The sequence below is a fragment of the Lithobates pipiens genome, unplaced genomic scaffold, assembly GCF_037356315.1.
Source record: "Lithobates pipiens isolate NorthernLeopardFrog02 unplaced genomic scaffold, aLitPip1_a1.2 Scaffold_23, whole genome shotgun sequence".
Lineage (NCBI taxonomy): Eukaryota > Metazoa > Chordata > Amphibia > Anura > Ranidae > Lithobates > Lithobates pipiens.
Genome location: NW_027507785.1, coordinates 164873465 through 164898642, shown reverse-complemented (window position 1 = coordinate 164898642; position 25178 = coordinate 164873465). Strand labels below are relative to the sequence as shown.

General features: G+C 43.1%; 1 protein-coding gene across 1 annotated transcript in view; it reads left to right on the top strand.

Moving 5' to 3' along the window:
• Window positions 1–11270, top strand: part of SHISA8 (shisa family member 8) — a 408698-nt gene extending 397428 nt beyond the window's left edge. The window contains exon 4 of the mRNA XM_077451006.1: window positions 10912–11270. Coding sequence (XP_077307132.1) covers window positions 10912–11270 — 359 coding nt within the window. The remainder of the gene's footprint in view (window positions 1–10911) is intronic.
• Window positions 11271–25178: the final 13908 nt, after the last annotated feature.

Sequence of the window (25178 nt, the reverse complement as noted above, 5' to 3'; positions counted from 1 at the left end):
CAAGGTCTCAGGTGTGAATGAGGAGCAGGTGTGTTAAATTTGGTGTTATTGCTTTCACTAATACTGCTCACTGGAAGTTCAACATGGCACCTAATGGCAAGGAACTTTATGAGTATCTAAAAAAAAGAATTACTGCTCTACATAAAGATGGCCTAGGCTATAAGAAGATTTCCAAGACCCTGAAACTGAGGTGCAGCATGGTGGCCAAGACTGTACAGTGGTTTAACAGGACAGGTTCCACTCAGAAATGCTCAGCGTCATATCCAGAGGTTGTCTTTAGGAAATAGACGTATGAGTGCTGCCAGCATTGCTGCAGAGGTTTAAGGGGTGGGGGGCCGGGGGTCAGCCTGTCAGTGCTCAGACCATACACTGCACACTACATCAAATTGGTCTGCTGGCTGTCATCCCAAAAGGAATCATCCTTGCACAAGAAAGCCTGCAAACAGTTTGCTGATGACAAGCAGACAAAGAATATGGATTACTGGAACCATGTCCTGTGGTCTGATGAAACCAGATCAGATGGTGTCAAGCATGTGTGGTGGCAACCAGGTGATGAGTACAAAGACAAGTGTGTCTTGCCTACAATCAAAATGTCTTGGTCTGGAGCTGCATGAGTGCTGCCGGCACTGGGGAGCTGCCGTTCATTGAGGGAACCATGAAAGGCAACATGTATTGTGACATAATGAAACAGAGCATGATCCCCTCCCTTCGGAGACTGGGGCGTAGGGCAGTATTCCAACAAGATAATGACCCCAAACACACCTCTAAGATGACCACTGCCTTGCTAAAGAAGCTGAGGGTAAAGGTGATGGACTGGCCAAGCATGTCTCCAGACCTAAACCCTATTGAGCATCTGTAAACAATGATAAAGTTCGGCAGGGCTGTGTAAAGTGGTTGTGCCACATCCAAGAATACGACTACAAAGAAAGAACCCCCTAATAGTGGATTTTACTGGCACGTACAAACTAGGATCAAAAAACAGTTAATTTACTTTATTGAATATATATAAAATCACATACAGATAAAAGGTGGATACATATCATAGACGTTTATAGCAGTGGGTATACAAGACTATACATAGTCAACTGTAGATGCGATCACCCTACGCGTTTCGGAGCTGTAGGTAGTCTCCTTCTTCAGGGGTGTAAAGGCAGCATAAACAAAAATTTTATGTCGGCAAAACTAAACAGGAATTTTTGAAAAGAGCCTATAGACATATTACAAGTATGCGTACATGTGACCCAGATCTCCCTTTAGGCCGGCATACTAGTCTGGTTCATAGGGGTATCTTTCCGAAAAAATCTAATTTCTTATCTTGGACAGAGTTCATCCCGACCCTAGGGGAGTGATTGGAACAAAACCCTCCTTCAGATGGAATCCCGGTGGATCCATCTTTTAAAAGCCACTCAGCCCCCGGGCCTCAATGACAACATTTGGTTTAAACCCTTCTTAGAAGGGTTCGTCTCAGATGGCAGGGAGCAGTAATAAATAATCAATAATCAATTAATATTAATTGAGCATCTGTGGGGCATCCTCAAACGGAAGGTGGTGGAGCACAAGGTCTCTAACATCCACCAGCTCCGTGATGTCATCATGGAGGAGTGGAAGAGGTGCCTGTGAACCTGTGAAGCTCTGGTGAACTCCATTCCCAAGAGGATTAAGGCAGTGATGGAAAATAATGGTGGCCACACAAAATATTACCACTTTGGGCCCAATTTGGGCAGTTTCACTTAGGGGTGTACTCACTTTTGTTGCCATCGGTTTAGACATTAATGGCTGTGTGTTGAGTTATTTTGAGGGGACAGAAAATTTACACTGTTATACAAGCTGTACACTCACTACTTTACATTGTAGCAAAGTGTAATTTCTTCAGTGTTAGCACATGAAAAGATATAATAAAACATTTACAAAAATAAGAGGGGTGTACTCACTTTTTTGAGATACTGTTTATATGCATATATATATTATACAAGGACTGTTTTCCTGAATATATTGACTGCCAGGTGGCGTGTGTCAGAAACCATGAAATCAGACTGAGTTAGAAGTACAGTTAAATCACACTTGTTTAAAAACAAAAGTAATTCGAACAAACGTAGTCAAAAAAATAGACAATAGTTCGGTAACCAGAACGGATAGTCAGCCAACCCGGTAGGTCAGGTATCAGTCTAGCGAAACAGCAAGCAGGATCTGGAGCCAGAAGGGATGTCAGCCAAGCAAGTCTTTAACCACTTCTACCCCGGAAGGATTCACCCCCTTCCTGACAAGAGCACTTTTTGCGATTCGGCACTGCGTCGTTTTACCTGACAATTGCACAGTCACGCGATGTTGTACCCAAACAAAATTGATGTCCTTTTTTTCCCACAAATAGAGCTTTCTTTTGGTGGTAGTTGATCACCTCTGCAAGTGACAATTTTAAAAAAAAACTCAATTTTTTTTACTTTTTACTATAACAAATATCCCCTAAAATATATTTAAAAAAAACAATGTTTTTCCTCAGTTTAGGCCGATGTGTGTTCTTCTACATATTTTTGGTAAAAAAAAACACAACCGCAATAAGCGTATATTGATTAGCAAAATTTATAGCATCTACAAAATAGGGAATAGTTTTATGGCATTTTTATTATTCATTTTATTTTTTATTAGTAATGGTGGCTGCAATTTATCATGACTGCAACATTATGGAAGACACATCGGACACTTTTGACACTATTTTGGGACCATTGTCATTTATACAGCGATCAGTGCTATAAAAGTGCACTGATTACTGTGTAAATGAAAAAGGAGGAGAGTTGCGCCAATGTTAAAACTATTATTAAAAAAAGTATTGAAAACAAAAATAAAAACAATCGTCCATATAATCCAGTTTCACCACAGTGACTCCACACACTGAGATAAAGTGCGCAACCACCATATAAAAGGCCTGCTTACCAAATAGCAAGCAAAAAGGGCGTTTAGTTGTACCAAAACACGACCTTTCGCTTGTGGTGACGACCGCTGGACTCACACAGGACCCGGACCATGCAATTGACAGCCCCCTAAGCGTCTCACAGATTCATAGCCACAATTGAAGTAGACTCAGAATGGGCTCAAAGAAAAGTAAAGACTGACCGTAGCGTGATACAGCTTTAACATTTAATAGTAAAAAGTTAGGTAATGCACTCAGAACGAGGTCTGGCTCTATATAAGGTGGTGTATCATTGCGTTGCCTGATCCCCATTGAAAACGTCACCTATGATGAAATGCATCTGGAAGGGCACGCACTGACGTCACCATGCTGTTCAAAAGGAGGACGGGCTCCTGTGTTTGGCGGCCGGTATTTGTTTTATGCCATTTCTACTGTGTTTTATGTAAGTGCATTACCTAACTTTTTACTATTAAATGTTAAAGCTGTATCACGCTATAATCAGTCTTTCCTTTAATCTAAAGGCCATTCTAAGTCTAGTTCAATATAGGGCTATGAATCTGTGAGATGCTTAGGGGGCTTTCAGTTACATGGTCTGGGTCCTGTGTGAGTCATCACCATAAGTGAAAGGTCGTATTTGGGTACAACTAAGCGCTCTTTTTGTTTGCTATTTGCTAAGCAGGCCTTTTATACGGTGGTTGGGCACTTTATCTCAGTGTGTGGAGTCACTGTGGTGAAACTGGATTATATGGACTATTGTTTTTATTTTTGTTTTCAATGCTGTTTTTAATAATAGTTTTAACATTGGCAAAACTATTATCTTTTTTCTATTTGTATTTTGTGTGTATCCCACATTTGAGCTGCTGCCCCTTTTTTAGTTTATGAGTCTAGCGTGTTTTTTTCTCTTTTATGTACTGTGTAAATGACATTGGCAGTGAAGGGGTTAACCACTTGGGGCGATGAAGGGGTTAAGTGCATCCTAGGGAGTGATTCTAACTGTGGGGGGAATGGGCTTCAACGCACATGTCATCGATCACTGCTCTCGATGACAGAGAGCAGTGATCTCTGTCATGTCACAATGCAGAACAGAGACCTCTCCGTGACATGATCGCAGTCACCCGCAGCACCACTTCTTAAAGGGGACGTACCTATATGCCCTTTTGCCCTCTCATGCCATTCTGCCGACGTATATCATCGCTCAGCGGTCGGGAAACCTTTAAACAGGAGAGCAGGAGATATTCTCTTTGATGTTGACCAAGTCGAAGGCAGAGATGCTCTGGGCTGGATGGCTTAAGTAGGCAGAACTGATGAGCAGGATATCATCAACAGCTGAGTAACCCTGTAGAGATGGGAGATAGCAATTAGCTGACAGCTGAGCGTCCAGGTCAGAGAAGGAAGGGCTGAGCCCAGCCCTGACAGTACTCCCTCCTCAATCCTCCCTCCCCCTCGGAGGACCACCACACTTGAAGGGAAAATGTCAATGGAAATCACAGAGGAGGACAGGGGCATGTAAGTCCAAGGATGAGACCCAAGAGCGTTCCCTCAGACCGTACCCCTTCCAATGCACCAGGTAGTGTATGCGCGCACGGAACCTACGGGAGTCAACAATGGGCTGTACTTCATACTCCACATGGTTCTCAACCGTGTACAGGGTGAGGACTTGGCACTGAGGTGGTAAAGCGGTTGCAGACCAAAGGTTTTAATAAGGAGACATGAAATACATTCTAAATACACATATTAGAAGGAAGGTCTAATACATAAGCCACTGGGTTAATCCTGTGAAGAATATGAAAAGGCCCAATAAACCGAGGTGCGAACTTCAGAGATCGAACACGAAGGTTGTGAGATGACAGCCAGACCTTGTCCCCAACCTGGTAGGAAGGCGCAGGCAGGTATCTGCAGTCAGCATTGAGTCTGTACCTAGACCACAGAGATGCTCCTCTAACGCAGGAATACTCTGCGGAACAAATGAGTCAGGCAACATGGAAGGTTGGAAACCATAATTCGCCATAAACGGGGACAATCGGGAAGCAGAATTCAAGGCACTGTTGTGAGCAAATTCTGCCAATGGTAATAGGTCTGACCAGTTGTTACGATGGTCAGAAACAAAGCAACATAGGAATTTCTCCAAGGACTAATTGGCTCATTCTGCGGCCTCATTAGACTGTGGGTGATACGCAGAGGAGAAAGCAAGCTGAATTCCCAACTGTGCGCAAAAGGCTCGCTAGAACCAGGACACAAACTGACTACCCCTGTCCGAGACAATTACCTTGGGTAGGCCATGTAAGCAAAAGGCAGTTCCGTAGAAGTGGGCAACTTCTTAAGTGCAATACAATGACACATCTTTGAGAACCAATCAACCAACATAAGGATAACTGTGTTACCCTGGGAGTTGGGTAACTCCACAATGAAATCCATAGACAGATGGGTCCAGGGCCTCTCTCCATTGGGTATGGGTTGTAGGAGGTCCACAGGAAGGTGTCGTGGAGTCACACGGAACAGGCAGTTATGAAGGCAGTTACGTCAGTACGTAGACTAGGCCACCAGAATTGTTGGGAAATGACCAAAAGAGTTGATTATTCCCAGGGTGGCCAGCAGCCTTGGGAGAATGTTAAGTCTGAAACATGGCAGTACGGAGACAAGGTATCTCAGGAGGAGCGTGGACCTGAGCAGCAATAATCTTGTCACCCAGAGTAGAAGTAAGACTGGTGTGAACCATAGCCAGAATACGATCAGGAGGAATCACAGGAACCGGAACCGACTCCATCTTGGAAGTGGTGGAAAATTGTCATGACAAATCGTCAGCCCATACATTCTTTTTTTAACAAGAAGAGCCCTTACATTCTTATGACCGGGTAATAATGAGACAATGTAATTAAAAATTGACAAGAAAAGAGCCCATCTCTCCCTTTCGGGAGAGAGGCGTTAAGCCTCAGACAAGAATGTGAGATTCTTATGGTCAGTAAGAATGAGAACCGGCACAGTGGTACCTTCGAGGAGATATAAAAGTGAACAATGGGTCCTGCGCAAATCTACCAGAAATCCTATATAAAGTGCTAAGTGCTTAATGACAAATAAATATATAAAAATAAACCCAGAACTTAAAATATATAGAAAGCAGGCTATATACAAAAGTCCATATGGTGGATGTCAGCGTCTAATTCACTGGAACCAATTGGGAAATTGCAGATAAAAACAGGACTTAGAAAATCAAGGGGCTGAAGGCTTCCCAGAACTCTCACCTCCAAGTGTAGAAAGATAGGCACATCAAACAAAGCAGACCACCTCCATTCTCGTTCTCAGCCACCAGGGGGTCCTCAGCTACAGCCAACTAAGAAACAATGATCTCCGCACTGGGCCACAAGGGGGCCATATAATACAATGTAGACTGTACTGTTGCTACGAGGAAGGTTTCCACAGGAGTGTGCAGCTCAAAAAATAATAAACATGGAGAGAGAGGGAAGGCTCTGATAGTGTAGTAATTTCTCAAAATGGTAAAGTTTAATTAAAAAAGCATAAAAAATCGGACTCTCACATTTAAACAAATGAACAGCACATAAAGCAAAATGGTGTTTTGCCGTTTTCCGCCAGTCCTACTTCACTTCCGGTACGATGTACGGCCACTCCCTACACGTGATTGACGCAATGCGTAGGGAGTGGCCGTACGTCGTATCATCGTACCATTTTGCTTTATGTGCTGTTCGTTTGTTTAAATGTGAGAGTCCGATTTTTTATGCTTTTTTTAAAAATGCTGCAGAGGACGTAAACCCACTGTAGGACTGCTGAAAGTTTCTCTGGGTCCATCGAAAAACCAGCAGTGGAAATGACATTTTCATGGATATTAAGGGGAATCCTACGTCAAATTTAAAAAAAAATCCATACCAGACCCAGACCCTTTATCCGAGCACGCAATCTGGTAGGCCGCAGGAAAAGAGGGGGGATGAGAGAGCGACCCTCCTGAACCGTACCAGGCCACATGCCCTCAACATTGGGAGGATGCTTTGGGGATCTGTGACCCCTCAAAGCACCTTGTCCCCATGTTGATGTGGAGAAGGGCCTCATCCCCACAACCCTGGCCGGTGGTTGTGGGGTTCTGCGGGCGGGGGGCTTATCATAATCTGGAAGCCCCCTTTAACAAGGGGACCCCCAGATCCCACCCCCACCGTTTGAAATGGTAAGGGGGTACAAAAGTACCCCTACCATTTCACAAAGAAAGTGTAAAAAATTGTTAAATAAGACAAACACACTTTTGAAAAATTCCTTATAAATAAAAACAAATTTTGGGAGTAACTAAATAAATTAATTTTTCGGACGAAAACGAAATTCCGAAACGAAATATTTTACTCTGCACATGTCTATTGAGAACCATGAAGAGTATGAAGTACAGTCCATTGTTGACTCCCGTAGGTTCCGTGGGAGCATACAGTACCTGGTGCATTGAAAGGGATATGGTCCGGAGGAATATTCTTGGGTCTCATCCTCGGATACACATGCCCCTGTCCACCTCCGTGATTTCCATAGCCCGTTTCCCCTCAAGCCTGGTGGTCCTCCGAGGGGGAGGGGTTGTTGAGGAGGGAGTACTGTCAGGGCTGGGCTCAGCCCTTCCTTCTCTGAGCTGGCTGTTCAGCTGTTGGCTTATTGCCAGCTCCTATCTCTCCACAGCTACTCACCTGTTGATGACATCCTGCTTGTCAGTCCTGCCTACTTAAGCCATCCAGCCCAGAGGATCTCTGCCTTCACCTTGGTCAACATCACAGAGACTATCTCCTGTGTTCCTGTTTAAAGACTTGCTTGGCTGACATCCCTTCTGGCTCCAGATCCTGCTTGCTGTTTCACCACTGATACCTGACTCTTCTGGCTTGGCTGACTATCCATTCCGGTTACTGGACTTTGGCTATGTTTGTTCTTTTTACTTTTATTATTAAAAACAAGTTTCATTTAACTGTACTTCTGTCTTGGTCAGAAGAACATTGCATGTATGCCCAACATTAGCAATGTGACAAAGACTCCTAATGCTGGCTATACGTGATGATTTTAGAGGCCCTAAAATGCCAAGACAGCTCAAACACCCCCCAAATGACCCCTTTTCAGAAAGTAGACACTTTAAGGTATTTGAGGCATGGCAAGTCATTTGTTGCCACAAGTTTTTGGAAAATGAAAATACATTTTTTCATTTTATTTTTCAAAAACCTTGTGACAAAATGAGATCTGCAAAATCCTCACATGCCACTTATCAAATATCTTGGAGTGTCTACTTTCCAAAAAAAGGTCATTTGGGGTGTTTGTACTGTCCAGGCATTTTAGGGGCTCCAAAACTGTAGGTAGTCAGAAAATGGAATGTGCAAGTTACGCCCTTTGGAGTCCTGAAGCTGCTCATTGGATTTTGGGCCCCATGTGCAGATAGGCTCAGAAAAAGTCTCTCGTGTGTGGTATCTCCATACTCAAGAGAAGTAGCAGAGTGTGTTTTGGTGAGTAATTCCACATATACCCATTGCAAGTGTGAGAAATATCTCTTAAAACAGACAACTTTGGGTAAAAATTTTTTTTGTCATTTTCCAAAAACTTATTGCAAAAAAAATAAAGTTTTCTATGGACTCAACATGCTTCTCAGCAAATACTTTGGGGTATCTACTTTGCAGAAAGGGGTCATTTAGGGGTGTTTGTACTGTCCTGGCATTGTAGCGCCTCAAACAATGTGATAGGCAGTCAAAGTCAGAGCTGCGTAGATTCCAGTATATACACCATAGTCTGCAGGCACTATAACTTTCACACAAACCATTTATTATACACTTATTGGGACTTTTTTCTACAAAAGACATGTAGCAGAATACTAAGGCCCCATTCACACTTGTGTGGCTTGTCATGCGACTTTGGACCGCATGTTTTCCAGTGAGTACCATTCATATCTGTGTGACTTCAAGTCGCAGCAACTTTAAAGTAGTTTCTCTACTACTTTGGTCTGACTTTCATGCGATTTGAGGGCCATAGACTTCAATGTCAACATTCAAAAGTCACACCTACATTATAAACATGTAACTTGTATGCGAAAAGACTGCTGGCAATGAAAAATAAATGAAAAAAATAAATAAAAAAAAGCTTCCCCCCACATCCATACCAGACCCTTTGGGTCTGAAATGTATTTTGGGGGGACTCCACGTCTTTTTTTTTATTTTGGCATGGGGTTCCCCGGAAGGGCCTGGTATGGATGGGGGGACCCCACACTGTTTTAAATTTTTTTAATTTTACATTGCCAGCATTCTTTTGTTTACATTCAGCTGTCAGTGAAAAACCTGCTGACAGCTGCTTAGTCATCAGTTGTTAACCACTTCCCGCCCCCCATATAACAGAATGACGTGCACAAAGTGGTTACGTTATCATGACTGGACACCATATGACATCCAGTAAGATAAGCCATGATCGCACACCCACGGAGACACACAGCAATCGGTGGCGTGGTGTGTCACTCTGACACACCGCAACTCCGAACGTGGTAAAGAGCAAGTAAATGGCTTTTCTCAGTTTGCGCTGACAGGAGAGCCAATCGGAAGCTCTCCTCTCAGAGGGAGAGTCTGCGCTGATTATCATCACATTGATTATCAGCTCAGCCCCCATCTGAGGTACTCACCCCATCTGCCAATCACTGCCCATGAGCTGGCAGTTAGTGCCCACCAAAGTGCCAGTCAGTGCCCACAAAAGTGCAAATCGGCGCCCATCAAAGTACCAATTGGTGCCTATCAGAAATGCTTATCAGTGCCCTTCACAGATGCCAGTCAGTGCCCATCAGTAATGCCTGTAAGTACCTCATCATCAGTGCTGCCCATCAGTGCCATCTATTAGTGCCCATCAGTGCCACCTGTCAGTGCCCATTAGTGCCACCTGTCAGTGCCCATCAGTTCCACCTCTTAGTGCCAATCAGTGCCACCTATCAGTGTCCATCAGTGCTGCATATCAGTGCTGCCTATCAGTGCCCATCAGTTCTACATATTATTGCCTCCTCATCAGTGCCCATCAGTGCCAACTCATCAGTGCCCATCAGTGCCGCCTTATCAGTGCCCGTCAGTGAAGGAGAAAACAAAATTTTATAACAGAAAAAAAGAAAAACTTTTTTTTATTCCAAAAATTTCTGTTTTTTTTAGTTAGTTTAGCAAAAAATAAAAACCCCAGTGGTGATCAAATACCACCAAAAGAAAGACCTATTTGTGAAAAGAAAATTATAGAAATTTGAGTACAGTGTTGCATGACTGTGCAATTGTCATTCAAAATGTGAAAGCTCTGAAAGCTGAAAATTGTCCTGGGCAGGAAGGAGGGAAAGTGCCCTGTATTCAAGTGGTTAAGGATGCAGCGGCCAGCTTCCCAGCCCACTTCTTAACAACCAGCTAGTCTTCACACATAATTCGTATCGGTTTTCGATCAGTTTTTGACCAATTCGAATTCAAATCTTTCTGAAAATTTTAAATTCTCTAGAAAATGAAGAAACCAAACAAAATAAAACCAATTTCTCTATTTTGCACATGTCTAGCAACTATGTAGAGCACAAACAAAATGATCACATTGGTCAAAGCCAAAGTTGTAACAAAGTTGCACCTATCTAAAGTCGTATCAAGTCGAACCAAAAAGTCACAATGGAAATCGCATGATTTTTAAGTCGCACAAGTGTGAATGGACTCTAAAAAGTAGAAAATGTATTTTTTTCAAAATTTTCTGTATTTTTTTCAAAATTTTCTGTATTTTTTTCAAAATTTTCTGTATTTTTTCATTTCTATAATGAAAAAATAAACCCAGTGGTGATCAAATACCACTAAAAGAAAGCTCTATTTTTTGAAAAAAGTTATATAAATTTAATTTGCATATATTGTTGCATGACTGAGCAATAGCCAGTTAAATTAGCACAGAGCTGAATAGTAAAAAATGGTCTGGTTATGAAGGGGGTAAAATCTTAGGAGGGTCAAGTGGTATAAAAATGAACGGATTGTACTTTCATGTTAAAAGCACTATGTTTTTCTTCACAGAAACTGCATCGGATGAATTTTTCAAGAGATTTCCAGGTATGGATCTTGTCGGATCTTCTCAGTGCTACCAGTCGGGTGCTTTGATGACCTCGGACAACTCCACTCTACAAGATAACTCCCCCATTATACCCCCAAAGCCAAACAACAAGGTTAAAGTGTCTAAGACCAATACACACCCTCTAGCAGGGAATGCATTTCAAGTTCGGGACCCAAATCATCATGATATTCGAAGACAAGTTTATGCCAACAAGAGACAGTACAGCATTGAAAAGCTCCCTGAATTATTCAGCCATCAAGGTCATTATAACAGCACACCCCGCCACTTCCCAAGCAACAGCAAGACGGAGGTCACCGTTTGAGGACTATTGTTATATATATATATATATATATATATATATATATATATATATATATCCAATCAATATAAATGAAAAATGTGGATGGCAATAACTTGCTGCATTTTTTTTTTTGTACTCTTAGTTTTGGTTTTGCAAGAATTGTTTGACTGGGAAACAACACAAAAGCACTAACAACAAGAAAATAATTTCAGTAGCAGGAAAAAACATTCCCATACATATTAAACACAAGAGCAAAGAGAACATGAAGAAGTGTAAACTAAGAATTACAAAGTCTTAATTGTGGAAATACTCAAAACACACTGTGGAATACAGCATCTTGCTTTCTTTCCTAACCACCTGACCAGTACTGTCATAAAAAAAAAAAATTCTCAAAGATTTGGAAATGAATTCTATTTGCATTGGTTTGACATGTTTTTGTAATAGTTAAATAGTACTACATTTGGGTGAGCTTAAGCTGACCAGGAAAAAGCAGAAGCTACATTGACAGCATTCATTGTGGAGCAATAAAGACACTAAAAATGAGAATTTTGCAAGAATGTTGTTACAGTTAAATAGAATATCAAATACCTATTATATATCATATATTGCATTCCTAAAATACATACTTTTGCAACTACATTGCCAAATTTTAGACAACCATACAATTTTTCATTTGTCAATAATTGCCTTAGTAGCTACATTTGAAAATCTTAGGTCTTTTGTACAGTTTACCATTGAGTTTAACCCCACCCCAGCCCCCTTCCACAGTCTTTTACTCATAAGTCCATGTTCCTGCCAGATTCATGCTGGGTGATCCATGGGGAGTTGCACAGCCGCTACTGCAACCTCTCGGAGCCCTCACCTTTCAGTGCATGTGTAAAAAAATCTATAGAAAGTCAACTGTTGTAGGAAATTTGCAATGGCAGATTTATGCCTCCTCATGGTCCACACATTTTATAGCTGGTAGGCGTGTGTACAGGTGTTTATAAGACTTTGAGGAAGAACTAGGAGGAGGGAATTTATTTAAAGGATACCTATGCTTTTGTATATTCTTTATTCTTATGCTTTAAAGTGTATTTCCACATTTGCAGGCAAATTGGGATAATACCTACTTTATATTTGTTACATGTTCCCATTCAGCTTGCCTTTTTATATGCTCTATACTGGACCCTCCCACAAGGAGAAATCTCTTTGTGAGGGGGCTGGACAGCAGTGTTTTCCATAATTATACCTGTTTGTACTGTGTGGGTAGATCTCCACTATCAGTTGTAACTAGATTTGGACACTGTGGGGGAGATTTATTAAAACTGGAGCACTCAGAATCTGGTGCAGCTGTGCATGGTAGCCAATGAGCTTGTTCAATTAAACTTTCACGATAAGGCTCCTTTCACACAGGCTTGTCCGTTTGATGGACTTCACTTGCTCAGCAAGGGATCGATCCGCTGATCCCTGCTGAGCAGGCAGATGACAGGCATATCTCCGTTTAAGGTGCTGAGACAGACCTGTCAGTGTCCCACTCTCCTCTATAAGGAGATCTTATGAAAACAGACCGCCTGTCCTTTTTCATCCGATCCGCCAGACATGTGGAAAATAGGGTCCCTATCCATCTGGATTTGGAGGACAGGATCAGATCAGATAGCAGCTGGACATCCGTTGCCCTATAAGGGGGAGTGGAGGGTCCTAGTAGGTCTGCCTGAAAAACTGACAGGTGGACTTGATCAGAAAGCCCATGTGAACGGGCACTAGGGTTTGTTTGAAATCTGCATTTCAGTGCAAGTTCTGGGGCAATTTGAAAGAAATCTGTATGGGTTCATGCAAAGCTGTCTATTGAAATCACCCCAAAGACACCAAAAGTAGTTCAAGAACTACTTTTGGAAATCGGTTCAGGGATCAAAAAAACAAGAACACATAGAGAGCACTAAAATAATAAAGGTTTGTGTGAAAAAAAACTTTTTTGCTGTTATCTCTCTTCTAGTTGGAGGAGGGGTTTTCCAATCACTTTCTGTCCCCCAATCTTGACACTGGGAAAGGAAGTGAATAAAGATTAGTTGAATATGGACACACAACAATCAAAACTCAACTTAAATTCAAACCCTTCCTCACTCCACTGTAATGGCAGTTCATGGTTGGCAAAATATTAGGTTGTTCTAATAAAATACAATTAAGCTTGTTTGTTCAATTATTGTGATACTGTGAGAACAGTGGCAATACAGTATAATTATATAGTAGTCTTGTAAGTTTTTCTCTTTCCACCAAGTTTCCAGAAGTTTACTACAACTGCAGGGTCGTATGTTTTGCTGTGTATCTCTGTCTTCATAAAGTAGCTTAACCCTAAACTTAATTTCTACAGCCCCTGGAGTAGACTATCATGTTGAGCAGATTTCATGTCCATTGAAGGTGATTCGCAAGAGCCCTCATTTAAGGCTGGGTTCACACTGAAGACGAATGCAGCTGACAGCAGGGGTCCATTGCGTCCCTGTTCACCATTTCAGGGACAAATCAAGCCCTAATTTTTGCCTGAATTCAGACCTAATATGGAGCCAAAGACGCACAGGACCCATAGCTGATCCGGAGATGTGTGAGCTGGTCACAGTCTTCTGTCATGCGATGTGGATGTGGGGAAATCCACATCCAATTCCCACTAGTGTGAACCCAGCCTAAGTGATTAGATATACTGCTGCTCACATTAAGTCTTAATACTACAGAATTTAGGGATTGTAAAAATGGAAAGAGCCATGAACAGCCATAATGCCAACATTCTATTAGTGGATGAGCAGAGTACATGTGATTGACCTCCGCAGAATGCCTTATGGGCATCTGCTAGTAAAAGCATGCTTTACTGGCAGGTCTCCTCTCTCCGTAGAACTATACCTTTAAACATTCCCACTGATTTCTCTGGGAACAAACAAAAAATCAAGCATGCGCCATTTGTATCACCTATGTGACAGTGGAACTTTGAGTGGATCTGAATTTTTAAAAAAAGAAGATTTGCTATCTTATAAGATGCTGTGTATCTTGAATTCCCCTAAAATATAACCATGCTCTTCTTGTTCCTGGTAACTCCTGTGCCTTGAAGCCCAAATCCAAGAATAAAAAAAAATCCACATTTGCAGTGCCCCACCCTCCATTCCATGCATTGCAGGGGTTAAATGCTAAGGGGTAAAAGTACAGCAGGATTCTTACCTTACAGCTCCGCTCTTCTCTGCTTTAAGCTCCAGTCTTTGAGCAGACCCTCAGTAACATCACATACAATACAGGGATATTAATCCTGAATTGTACATTGAGGAGGCTGGAGTGCAACTGAAGCCAGTCACAGCTTACAAAGGCAGCTGTGCTAGACCAATTGCAGTGATTGGGAGATCCAGCTGATGTGAAAAATAAGGTAAGTACTTACACAATATTCGTGTACTCCTAGACATAAGGAGCATTTAACCCTTGTAGTGCTGGGGGCCCTACTGTAAGGGTGCATTTCTTTAAATTCTTGGAGTTGGGCTTTAGAGTGATATTAAAGGTAATATTTTTTGCTTTAAAATTAAAAAAAGGTTATACTTACCTGACCACCAGAGTTGTCCCTTACCTCCTCTTCTGAAGTTGGCTGTCAGCACTGTCTGCTTCTCCAAGTGCCCCCTCAGCAAGCTAAACGCTGTGGGGGCACCCTTGAAGGTGCCCTCCCAAGCAGGGCTGTGTGCGTTTACAGAGAAACACAGCTCGACTGGACCATGGCCCCACTCTCTCCTCACAGTATTTGACTGACAGCGGCAGGAGCTTATGGCCGCCACTGCTGCCTGTCTCCAGTGAAAACAGGAATTGGGAGCAGCCCTGCTGCAGGCAGGACAGTGCTGGATTATGAATGGAGAGAGGTGAGTGTATGGGAGTGGGGCAGCCAGAACAGGTAATGGGAACAAGTCAATTTTGCTTAACTTAATGGAGGTAATATATTAAGGTAAAAAATGTTCTGACTTTAGAAGTACTTCAAGCCTAATAGCTGTTTCTCTGCAGCGTGCTGTTACCTACTGCTGTTTCTTACTGCTAGTCTCATGAGATTTGGTGATGTCACTACTGTGTTGCTCACTGTTCTCCTTGCTGAAGAAAAATCTGTAGATACAGTAAGTACCTGCAGTTCGAAGATCTCCCTGCTTCTGCTTTGATCATTCTGCGGATCTGCAAACATGGCAACCTCTACACAGAGTCACACACTATGCATAACAAGGCATGATAGGTCAGTATTGGTCAAAAGATCAGCTGCAGGGAGCCTACAGACAATAATGGTGACTAGTCCTTTGTCCTCTTCTTGCCTTTTTTGAGCACAGCTTGCACAGTTCAGGTCATCAAAGTTCCATCATGCCTCACTGTTGAATGTTTTGGATCTACGAACTTAGAGGTCCCAGCACGCCCTACTGGCATTGCTTCTATTTGTACATCTAAAGGTCGTACCATGCTCCAGTGGCATCTCTCTAGCCCCTAGACCTCTAAGGCCATGTATGCCAAAAATCTATAGAAATATACATAATATACATACCACTCTCATCAAACGGCAAGAAAACAGTAAATCACTTAAAAAAAAAAATCTAGGCAATCCACAAAATCTACTGATTGCAAATATTTTCTTCTTGTGAATGTATGCACGCAGATTTGTCCAATCTGCACAAATTCATACAGTTCATTTTTCATGATTTTTATTATTATTATTTTTTTAATAAAGGAACACTTTCCTTTTCCGGTATACTCAACAGTATAAGTATAGAATGAACAGCAAGAATGTGGTCTATTTATAAAACCAACAATAAAATGTTGTTAAACTCTTTTTGTCTATGCTTATATCATAAACTAGCAAACATGCACAAAAGTAATAGGATTGGGGGGGGGGGGGGCAGGGGGGCAATTTTATCACCGACATTACAGTTTGGAATATCATTGTAAAGTTAACTGAACGAATCACTAGCTTGTTATTGTTCAGTTACAAAAAGTGTAGCTGCTGACTTTTAATAAACAGACACTCACCTGTCCCATGGTCTAGTGATGCAGGCGTTTGAAGCCTCGCTTCTCTCCCTCTCCTCTGCAAGTGTGGGCACCCGGCTGTGACAGCTTGCGGCATCACAGCTAGGTGCTGACTGTGCATGCGTGAGTTGCGCCGCACTTTCTGAATAGCCGGGCAATCTTTTGAGACCTGTAATGTGTCCCAGAAGATTGAAGAGAGGGAGGAGGGAGAGGAGAATTTTCGCTCAGCGCCGCGGGCAGAAGTGGGAGCATGGTACCTGTCAAAACTAGGTACCCCCCCAAAAAAAAATTACATGCCAAATGTGGCATGTCAGGAGTTAAGGGGTGCTTAAAGTGGAAGTTCCATTTTTGGGTGGAACTCCGCTTTAACTTCATGTTCATTGTTTTGATGATGCTATCTATCCATCTTGTTTTCTGTCATCTTCTTCTACTTTTTCCTTCCATGTTTCCCAGCATCAGGGTCTTTTCCAATGGGTCCTCTCTTTGTATTAGGATACCAAAGTATTCAAGTTTCAGCTTGAGAATCTGTCCTTCCAGTGAATATTCAGGGTTGATTTCCTTCAGGATTGAATGGTTTGATCTTCTTGCCGACCAAGGAACTTTCAAGAGTCTTCTCCAAAACTATAGTTCAAAAGTATAAATTCTTTGGCTTTCAGCCTTTCTTATGGTCCAACTTTCACAGTCATAGGTTACTACTGGGAATACCACAGCTTTGACTATATGGCACTTTGTCAGTAGGGTGATGTCTCTGCTTTTTATAATGTTTAGATTTGCAATTGCTTTTCTCCCAAAAAGCAAACATCTCTTAATTTCATGGCTACAGTCCCCGTCTGCCATGATGTTGGAGCCTAGAAAGATAAAATCTGTCACTGTTTCCATTTCTACTCTATTTTCAGAGGAGTGATGGGACCAGTTGCCATGATCTTAGTTTTCTTAATGTTCAATTTCAGGCCAGATTTTGCGCTCTAATCCTTCACCTTCATTAAGAGACTCTTTAGTTCTTCTTCACTCTCTGTCATTAGTGTGGTATCGTCTGCATATCTCAAGTTGTTGATATTTCTCCCTGCGATCTTTATTCCGGCTTGTGATTTGTCGATAGGAATGAGCCGAACACCCCCCAGTTCAATTCGCACCAGAACTTTTGAACGGACCGAAAATTTGTGCAAACTTTAGAACCCCATTGAAGTCTATGGGACTCGAACGTTCGAAATAAAAAGTTCTAATTTTAATGGCTAATATGCAAGATATTGTCCTAAAAAGGGTTTGGGGACCCGGCTCCTGCCCCAGGGGACATGGGTCAATGGCAATTTTTTTTTTCGGGAACACTGATTTTAATGACAATTAAAGTAAAAAAAAAAAGTGAAATATTCCTTTAAATATCGTGCCTGGGGGCTGTCTATAGTATTGATGTGAAGTGACATGTGTTTCCCGTGTTTAGAACAGTCAATGCACAAAATGTCATTTAACGCAAAAAAGTAATTTAAAACTGCTTGCGGTTTTAATGTAATATCTGGTTCCGGCAATATGGATGAAAATCATTGAGAAAAATGGCATTGGTAGCCCCCCCTGCCCATTACCAGCCCCTTTGGGTCTTGTACGGATATTAAGGGGAACCCCGTACCCGTATTAAAAAAAGGAAAGGTGTGGGGCCCCCAGGCCCTATATACTCAGAACAGCAGTATACAGGCGGTGCAAACAAGACAGGGACTGTGTAGGTTTGTTGTGTTAAGTAGAATCTGTTTGTAATTTTGAACTGGTACATTTTTAAAGTGTAGCTCCAGTCAAAAAATCGATTTTTAAGATTTTTGGAAAACATAGGGAAGGGTTATCAACCCTGTATAATTTTCATCTCACATCCTGTTGTCACCTTCTGTTTGCAAGTAGGAGACATTTGTAAGTTGGATGTTTGAAAGTAGGGGCCTGCCCTATATGCTCTGCAGAAATGGGGGCCTAAGGTGTTGGTGTTGCCACAACACTGTAAGCCCTCAAAGTGACTCTTGATGGGCGCTGGAGCGCCCTGCTGTGAACGATTATATCAAGAATTGTAATTACATGCCATTGTTGAACAGTGGTAGAAAAATTGGGCCTTTGATGGTTGTGGTGGTGGTGGTGGTGCCACAACACTATGAGTCCTCACAGTTACTCTCGGTGGGCACAGGACTGAGTCCTGCTGCAAAGCATTGCATCAAAAATTGTATTACATGCCCCTGTTAAACAGGGGCTGAAAAATGGGGCCTTAGGCACTGGTGCTGGTGCCACGACACTGCAACCTCTCCCATATATTTTATTTGGAGTGCAGGAATGAGCCCTGCTGCAAAGCATTGCATCAAAAATTGTAATTACACGCCCCTGTTAAACAGGGGCTGAAAAATTGGGCTGGTGGCATCACCCAGAATCAAAAATGTTCTTCCAAGATATCAGCGGGATCATTGAGGAGGAAGAGGATAGTCAGTCAACATAACAGGACAATCACTCAGCATAGGCAGTCTTAAAGGGATGGGACATTTAAAAAAAAAAAATATTTGGTTACATCAGCTTCAGGTCCTTGATAGCTGGTGGTGATCCAAGACTGATTCATCTTTATGAAAGTCAGTCGATCAACTGAGTCGGTGGACAGGCGCATCCTGTGATCGGTTACAAAGACACCAGCAGCACTGAAGGTGCCTTCTGAAAGAACACTGGATGCAGGACAGGCCAGTAGTTCAATTTCATACTGTGCAAGCTCTGGCCAGTGATCCATCCTCAAGACCCAGTAAGCCAGAGGATTTTCGGTGGGAAAGGTTTCCAAGTCTGACCTCGCCCCTAGGAATTCCTGCACCATGTAAATCAGAAGCTGGCGATGGTTGCTGGAACCAATCATACCTTGGGGATGCGGACTAAAAAATTGTCTGAACGCATCGGTCAGACGGCCACCTTCTCCATCGCTCCTTCTGACCAAAGCCTCAGCAACACGTTGTCCAGGATAAGGAGTTTGTAACCTCCCAGTCTCTGGGAACACGTTGCACAGACCTTTCTGCAAGGCCTCCCGGAGATGTCTCATCCTCTGCTCCCTCTGCGACGGCAAGATAAGTTCTGCAACCTTACCCTTGTACCGTGGATCAAGGAGAGTGGCCAGCCAGTAATGGTTTCTCCTTGATCCGAAGAATACGAGGATCCTTTGACAAGCTTTGCAGAATCAGGGAGGCCATGCAGCGTAGGTTAGCTGAGGCATTCAGTCCGGAGTCCCCTGGGTCACTAAGGACAAGATGATCCGCAGCCACCTCCTCCCAGCCATGTACAAGTCCACTGGTTTCTTGGGACTGCAAAATCATCCCTACAAGACTGTTGCAGCTGATGCTGAGTGCCAGGCTCCACCTCCATGCTGACACAATCCTTCTGCTCCTCGTCCTCTTCCTGTGTGATGGGTGGGACTGCAGGAACACTGTCTGGATAAAGGGGGCCTTGAGAGGCAAGGAAGTCCTCCTCTTCCTGCCTCTGTTCTGCCTCAAGTGTCCTGTCCATTATTCCACGCAGCGTATGCTCCAACAGGTGAATAAGAGGTACAGTGTCACTGATGAATGCACTGTCACTGCTCACCATCCTTGTGGCCTCCTCAAAGGGTGACAGGACAGTGCATGCATCCCTGATCATGCCCCACTGGCGTGGTGAGAAAAAACCAAGCTCCCCTGACCCTGTCCTGGTGCCGTAGTCGCACAGGTACTCATTGATTGCCCTCTGCTGCGTGTTCAGCCGCTGCAGCATGGCCAGCGTTGAGCTCCACCTGGTGGGCATGTCACATATAAGGCAGTTCTTGGGCAGGTTCAACTCCTTTTGGAGCTCAGCCAGCCAAACACTGGCATTAAATGATTGGCGGAAATGCACACAGACTTTCCTGGCCTGCTTCAGGACATCCTGTAAGCCCAGGTACCTGCCCAAGAACCACTGCACAACCAGGTTAAGGACGTGAGCCACACAGGGCACATGGGTGAGTTGTCCATGTCGGAGGGCGGAGAGAAGGTTGGTGCCATTGTAGCAAACCACCATTCCTGGCTTAAGCTGGTGTGGCGCCAACCACCTCTCAGCCATTTTGCCTGCGTACTTGCATAGCCCCTTGAACGCCTACGGAGCACCGCTGGTTCCAAGGACAGAGCACTGGAAGAGGCCATAGAGGAAGAAGAAGAGGAGGGGTGGTGGAGAGAGGTGTGTCACAACCAGTAGTAGCATTTTGGAGGCGTGGTGGTGGAACAACCTCCAACACTAATGCACCTTGTCCTGCATCCTTCCCAGCTGCCAGAAGAGTGACCCAATGGGCCGTGAAAGATAGGTAAAGTCCCTGTCCATACCTGCTGGACCATGAGTCAGCGGTAATATGCACCTTACTCTACCAAGTCTTCGGCATGATGCGGTTCAACACGTTCAGCTGCTGAAAATAAGGACAAGCATGTCCCATGGCCACGTGCTGATGACGATGCACCGCGTCTACGACCAGCACTGGTGCCTCTAGACACAGAGCCTGCTTGCCCTCTTTTATTGGCTCATGACTGTCTGCCTCTCCTTGTTGGCCTTCCAGACATAGTAATGGCCTGCAGGGAGATGGGAAAACCACCAATTGGTTAGTGTATATTGTGCTGAAGGCACACAACACCCACTAACTCCTGCAGATGCCTGTATGATAGAACACCAGCAATAAAGGGTAGATACAGGTGTATACTGTTCTGGATACACACAACACCCACTAACTACTGCAGATGCCTCTATGAGAGAACATCAGCAATAAAGAGTAGATACAGGTGTATACTGTGCTGTGCTGTGCTGGAGGCACACAACACCCACTAACTCCTGCAGATGCCTTTATTATAGAACACCAGCAATAAAGGGTAGATAAAGGTGTATACTGTGCTGAAGGCACACAACACCCACTAACTCCTGCAGATGACTGCATTGGAGAACTCCAACAATAAAGGGTAGATACAGGTGTATATTGTGCTGTGCTGGAGGCATACAACACCCACTAACTCCTGCAGATGCCTTTATTATAGAACACCAGCAATAAAGGGTAGATACAGGTGTATACTGTGCTGTGCTGGAGGCACAAACGCCCACTAACTCCTGCAGATGCCTTTATTATAGAAAACCAGCAATAAAGGGTAGACACAGGTGTATACTGTGCTGTGTTGGAGGCACAAAACACCCACTAACTCCTGCAGATGCCTTTATTATAGTAACCGGTAATAAAGGGTAGATACAGGTGTATACTGCGCTGGAGGCACACAACACCCACTAACTCCTGCAGATGCCTTTATTATAGAACACCAGCAATAAAGGGTAGATATAGGTGTATACTGTGCTGTGCTGGAGGCACAAAACACCCACTAACTACTGCAGATGCCTTTATTATAAAAACCAGCAATAAAGGGTAGATACAGGTGTATACTGCGCTGTGCTGGAGGCACAAAACACCCACTAACTCCTGCAGATATCTCTATTAGAGAACAACAGCAATAAAGGGTAAATACAGGTGTATACTGCGCTGGAGGCACCAAACACCCACTAACTCCTGCAGATGGCTGTATTAGAGAACAGCAATAAAGGGTAGATACAGGTGTATACTGTGCTGGCGGCACACAATGCCCACTAACTCCTGCAGATGGCTCTATTAGAGAACAGCAATGAAGGGTAGAAACAGGTGTATACTGTGCTGGAGGCACAAAACACCCACTAACTCCTGCAGATGCCTTTATTATAGAACACCAGCAATAAAGGGTAGATACAGGTGTATACTGTGCTGTGTTGGAGGCACAAAACACCCACTAACTCCTGCAGATGCCTTTATTATAGAACACCAGCAATAAAGGTTAGATACAGGTGTATATTGTGCTGTGCTGGAGGCACACGACACCCACTAACTCCTGCAGATGGCTCTATTAGAGAACACCAGCAATAAAGGGTAAATACAGGTGTATACTGCGCTGGAGGCACCAAACACCTACTAACTCCTGCAGATGGCTCTATTAGAGAACACCAATAAAGGGTAGATACAGGTGTATATTGTGCTGTGTTGGAGGCACGCAACACCCACTAACTCCTGCAGATGGCTGCATTTGAGAACTCCAGCAATAAAGGGTAGATACAGGTGTATATAGTGCTGTGCTGGAGGCACACAACACCCACTAACTCCTGCAGATGGCTGTATTAGAGAACAGCAATAAAGGGTAGATACAGGTGTATACTGCACTGGAGGCACACAACACCCACTAACTCCTGCAGATGGCTCTATTAGAGAACAGCAATAAAGGGTAGATACAGGTGTAAACTGCACTGGAGGCACATAACACCCACTAACTCCTGCAGATGGCTCTATTAGAGAACGGCAATAAAGGGTAGATACAGATGTATACTGCACTGGAGGCACACAACACCCACTAACTCCTGCAGATGGCTCTATTAGAGAACAGCAATAAAGGGTAGATACAGGTGTATACTGCTTGAGGAACACAACACCCACTAACTCCTGCAGATGGCTCTATTAGAGAACACCAGCAATAAAGGGTAGAGACAGGTGTATACTGCACTGGAGGCACACAACACCCACTAACTCCGGCAGATGGCTCTTTTAGAGAACAGCAATAAAGGGTAGATACAGGTGTATATTGTGCTGTGCTGGAGGAACACAACACCCACTAACTCCTGCAGATGGCTGTATTAGAGAACATCAATAAAGGGTAGATACAGGTGTATGCTGTGCTGGAGGCACAAAACACCCACTAACTCCTGCAGATGCCTTTATTATAGTAACCAGCAATAAAAGGTAAATACAGGTGTATACTGTGCTGTGCTGGAGGCACAAAACACCCACTAACTCCTGCAGATGCCTTTATTATAAAAATCAGCAATAAAGGGTAGATACAGGTGTATACTCTGCTGTGCTGGAGGCACAAAACACCCACTAACTCCTGCAGATAGCTCTATTAGAGAACAACAGCAATAAAGGGTAGATACAGGTGTATACTGCGCTGGAGGCACACAACACCCACTACCTCCTGCAGATGCCTTTATTATAGAACACCAGCAATAAAGGGTAGATATAGGTGTATACTGTGCTGTGCTGGAGGCACAAAACACCCACTAACTACTGCAGATGCTTTTATTATAAAAAAACAGCAATAAAGGGTTGATACAGGTGTATACTGTGCTGTGCTGGAGGCACAAAACACCCACTAACTCCTGCAGATAGCTCTATTAGAGAACAACAGCAATAAAGGGTAAATACAGGTGTATACTGCGATGGAGGCACCAAACACCCACTAACTCCTGCAGATGGCTCTATTAGAGAACAGCAATAAAGGGTAGATACAGGTGTATACTGAGCTGGAGGCACACAATGCCCACTAACTCCTGCAGATGTCTCTATTAGAGAACAGCAATGAAGGGTAGAAACAGGTGTATACTGTGCTGGAGGCACAAAACACCCACTAACTCCTGCAGATGCCTTTATTATAGAACACCAGCAATAAAGGGTAGATACAGGTGTATACTGTGCTGTGTTGGAGGTAAAAAACACCCACTAACTCCTGCAGATGCCTTTATTATAGAACACCAGCAATAAAGGGAAAAAATATACCGCGCTAAGAAAAAAACATAAATACAAATAAACTATATGTGAAACAGGCTGCAGCAATGGATGTGATATAACACCCAACAGATATGCAAAAATAGAAAACTGCGCCAACCCTATACTAATAAAAATAATAATAATGAAAAAACTAATAAATAAAAATAATGATAAAAAAAATAAAAAAATATGAAATATATTATCGAAATGTGTAGGTGATTATCACAAATGATTATAACAATAAAAACACCTTAAGTGCAAAATAAAACACAGCAATGCATAAAGAAATAGTGTCATAAACAAAAGTCCAATCATGAAAAGTTCGTATGTGAATCCGGATAAGCGTTTGTGACACCACAGTGATTCAACACGATCCAAAAGCGCATAAAGTGCCCGTCACCGTATATTAAATGCGCTTACCAGAAAATAGGCAAGTTAGGGCGTTTTGTATATATTCAATGGGTCCCATCAGAAGATATCCTCCTTTTTAGTGGGTCAACTCTTCATCTCATAATAGTGCCCTCCAGATAATAATATACTTCGTGATCCCAAATGGGGTGCTCAGTAATGCTGTGGAACCACTGTGGAAGGAGTTATTCATCTGCATTCTGTAAAAAAGCTATTTGTTTCCGTCTTCTCTGATCCTCTCCTTATTTTACTGCCCTCAATCCATCTGCTGATAGCACAGGTACTCTGCACTGCAGCATGTGCAGAGTACCTGTGCTATCAGCAGATGGATTGAGGGCAGTAAAATAAGGAGAGGATCAGAGAAGACGGAAACAAATAGCTTTTTTACAGAATGCAGATGAATAACTCCTTCCACAGTGGTTCCACAGCATTACTGAGCACCCCATTTGGGATCACGAAGTATATTATTATCTGGAGGGCACTATTATGAGATGAAGAGTTGACCCACTAAAAAGGAGGATATCTTCTGATGGGACCCATTGAATATATACAAAACGCCCTAACTTGCCTATTTTCTGGTAAGCGCATTTAATATACGGTGACGGGCACTTTATGCGCTTTTGGATCGTGTTGAATCACTGTGGTGTCACAAACGCTTATCCGGATTCACATACGAACTTTTCATGATTGGACTTTTGTTTATGACACCAGCAATAAAGGGTAGATACAGGTGTATATTGTGCTGTGCTGGAGGCACACGACACCCACATACTCCTGCAGATGGCTCTATTAGAGAACAACAGCAATAAAGGGTAAATACAGGTGTATACTGCGCTGGAGGCACCAAACACCCACTAACTCCTGCAGATGGCTCTATTAGAGAACACCAATAAAGGGTAGATACAGGTGTATATTGTGCTGTGCTGGAGGAA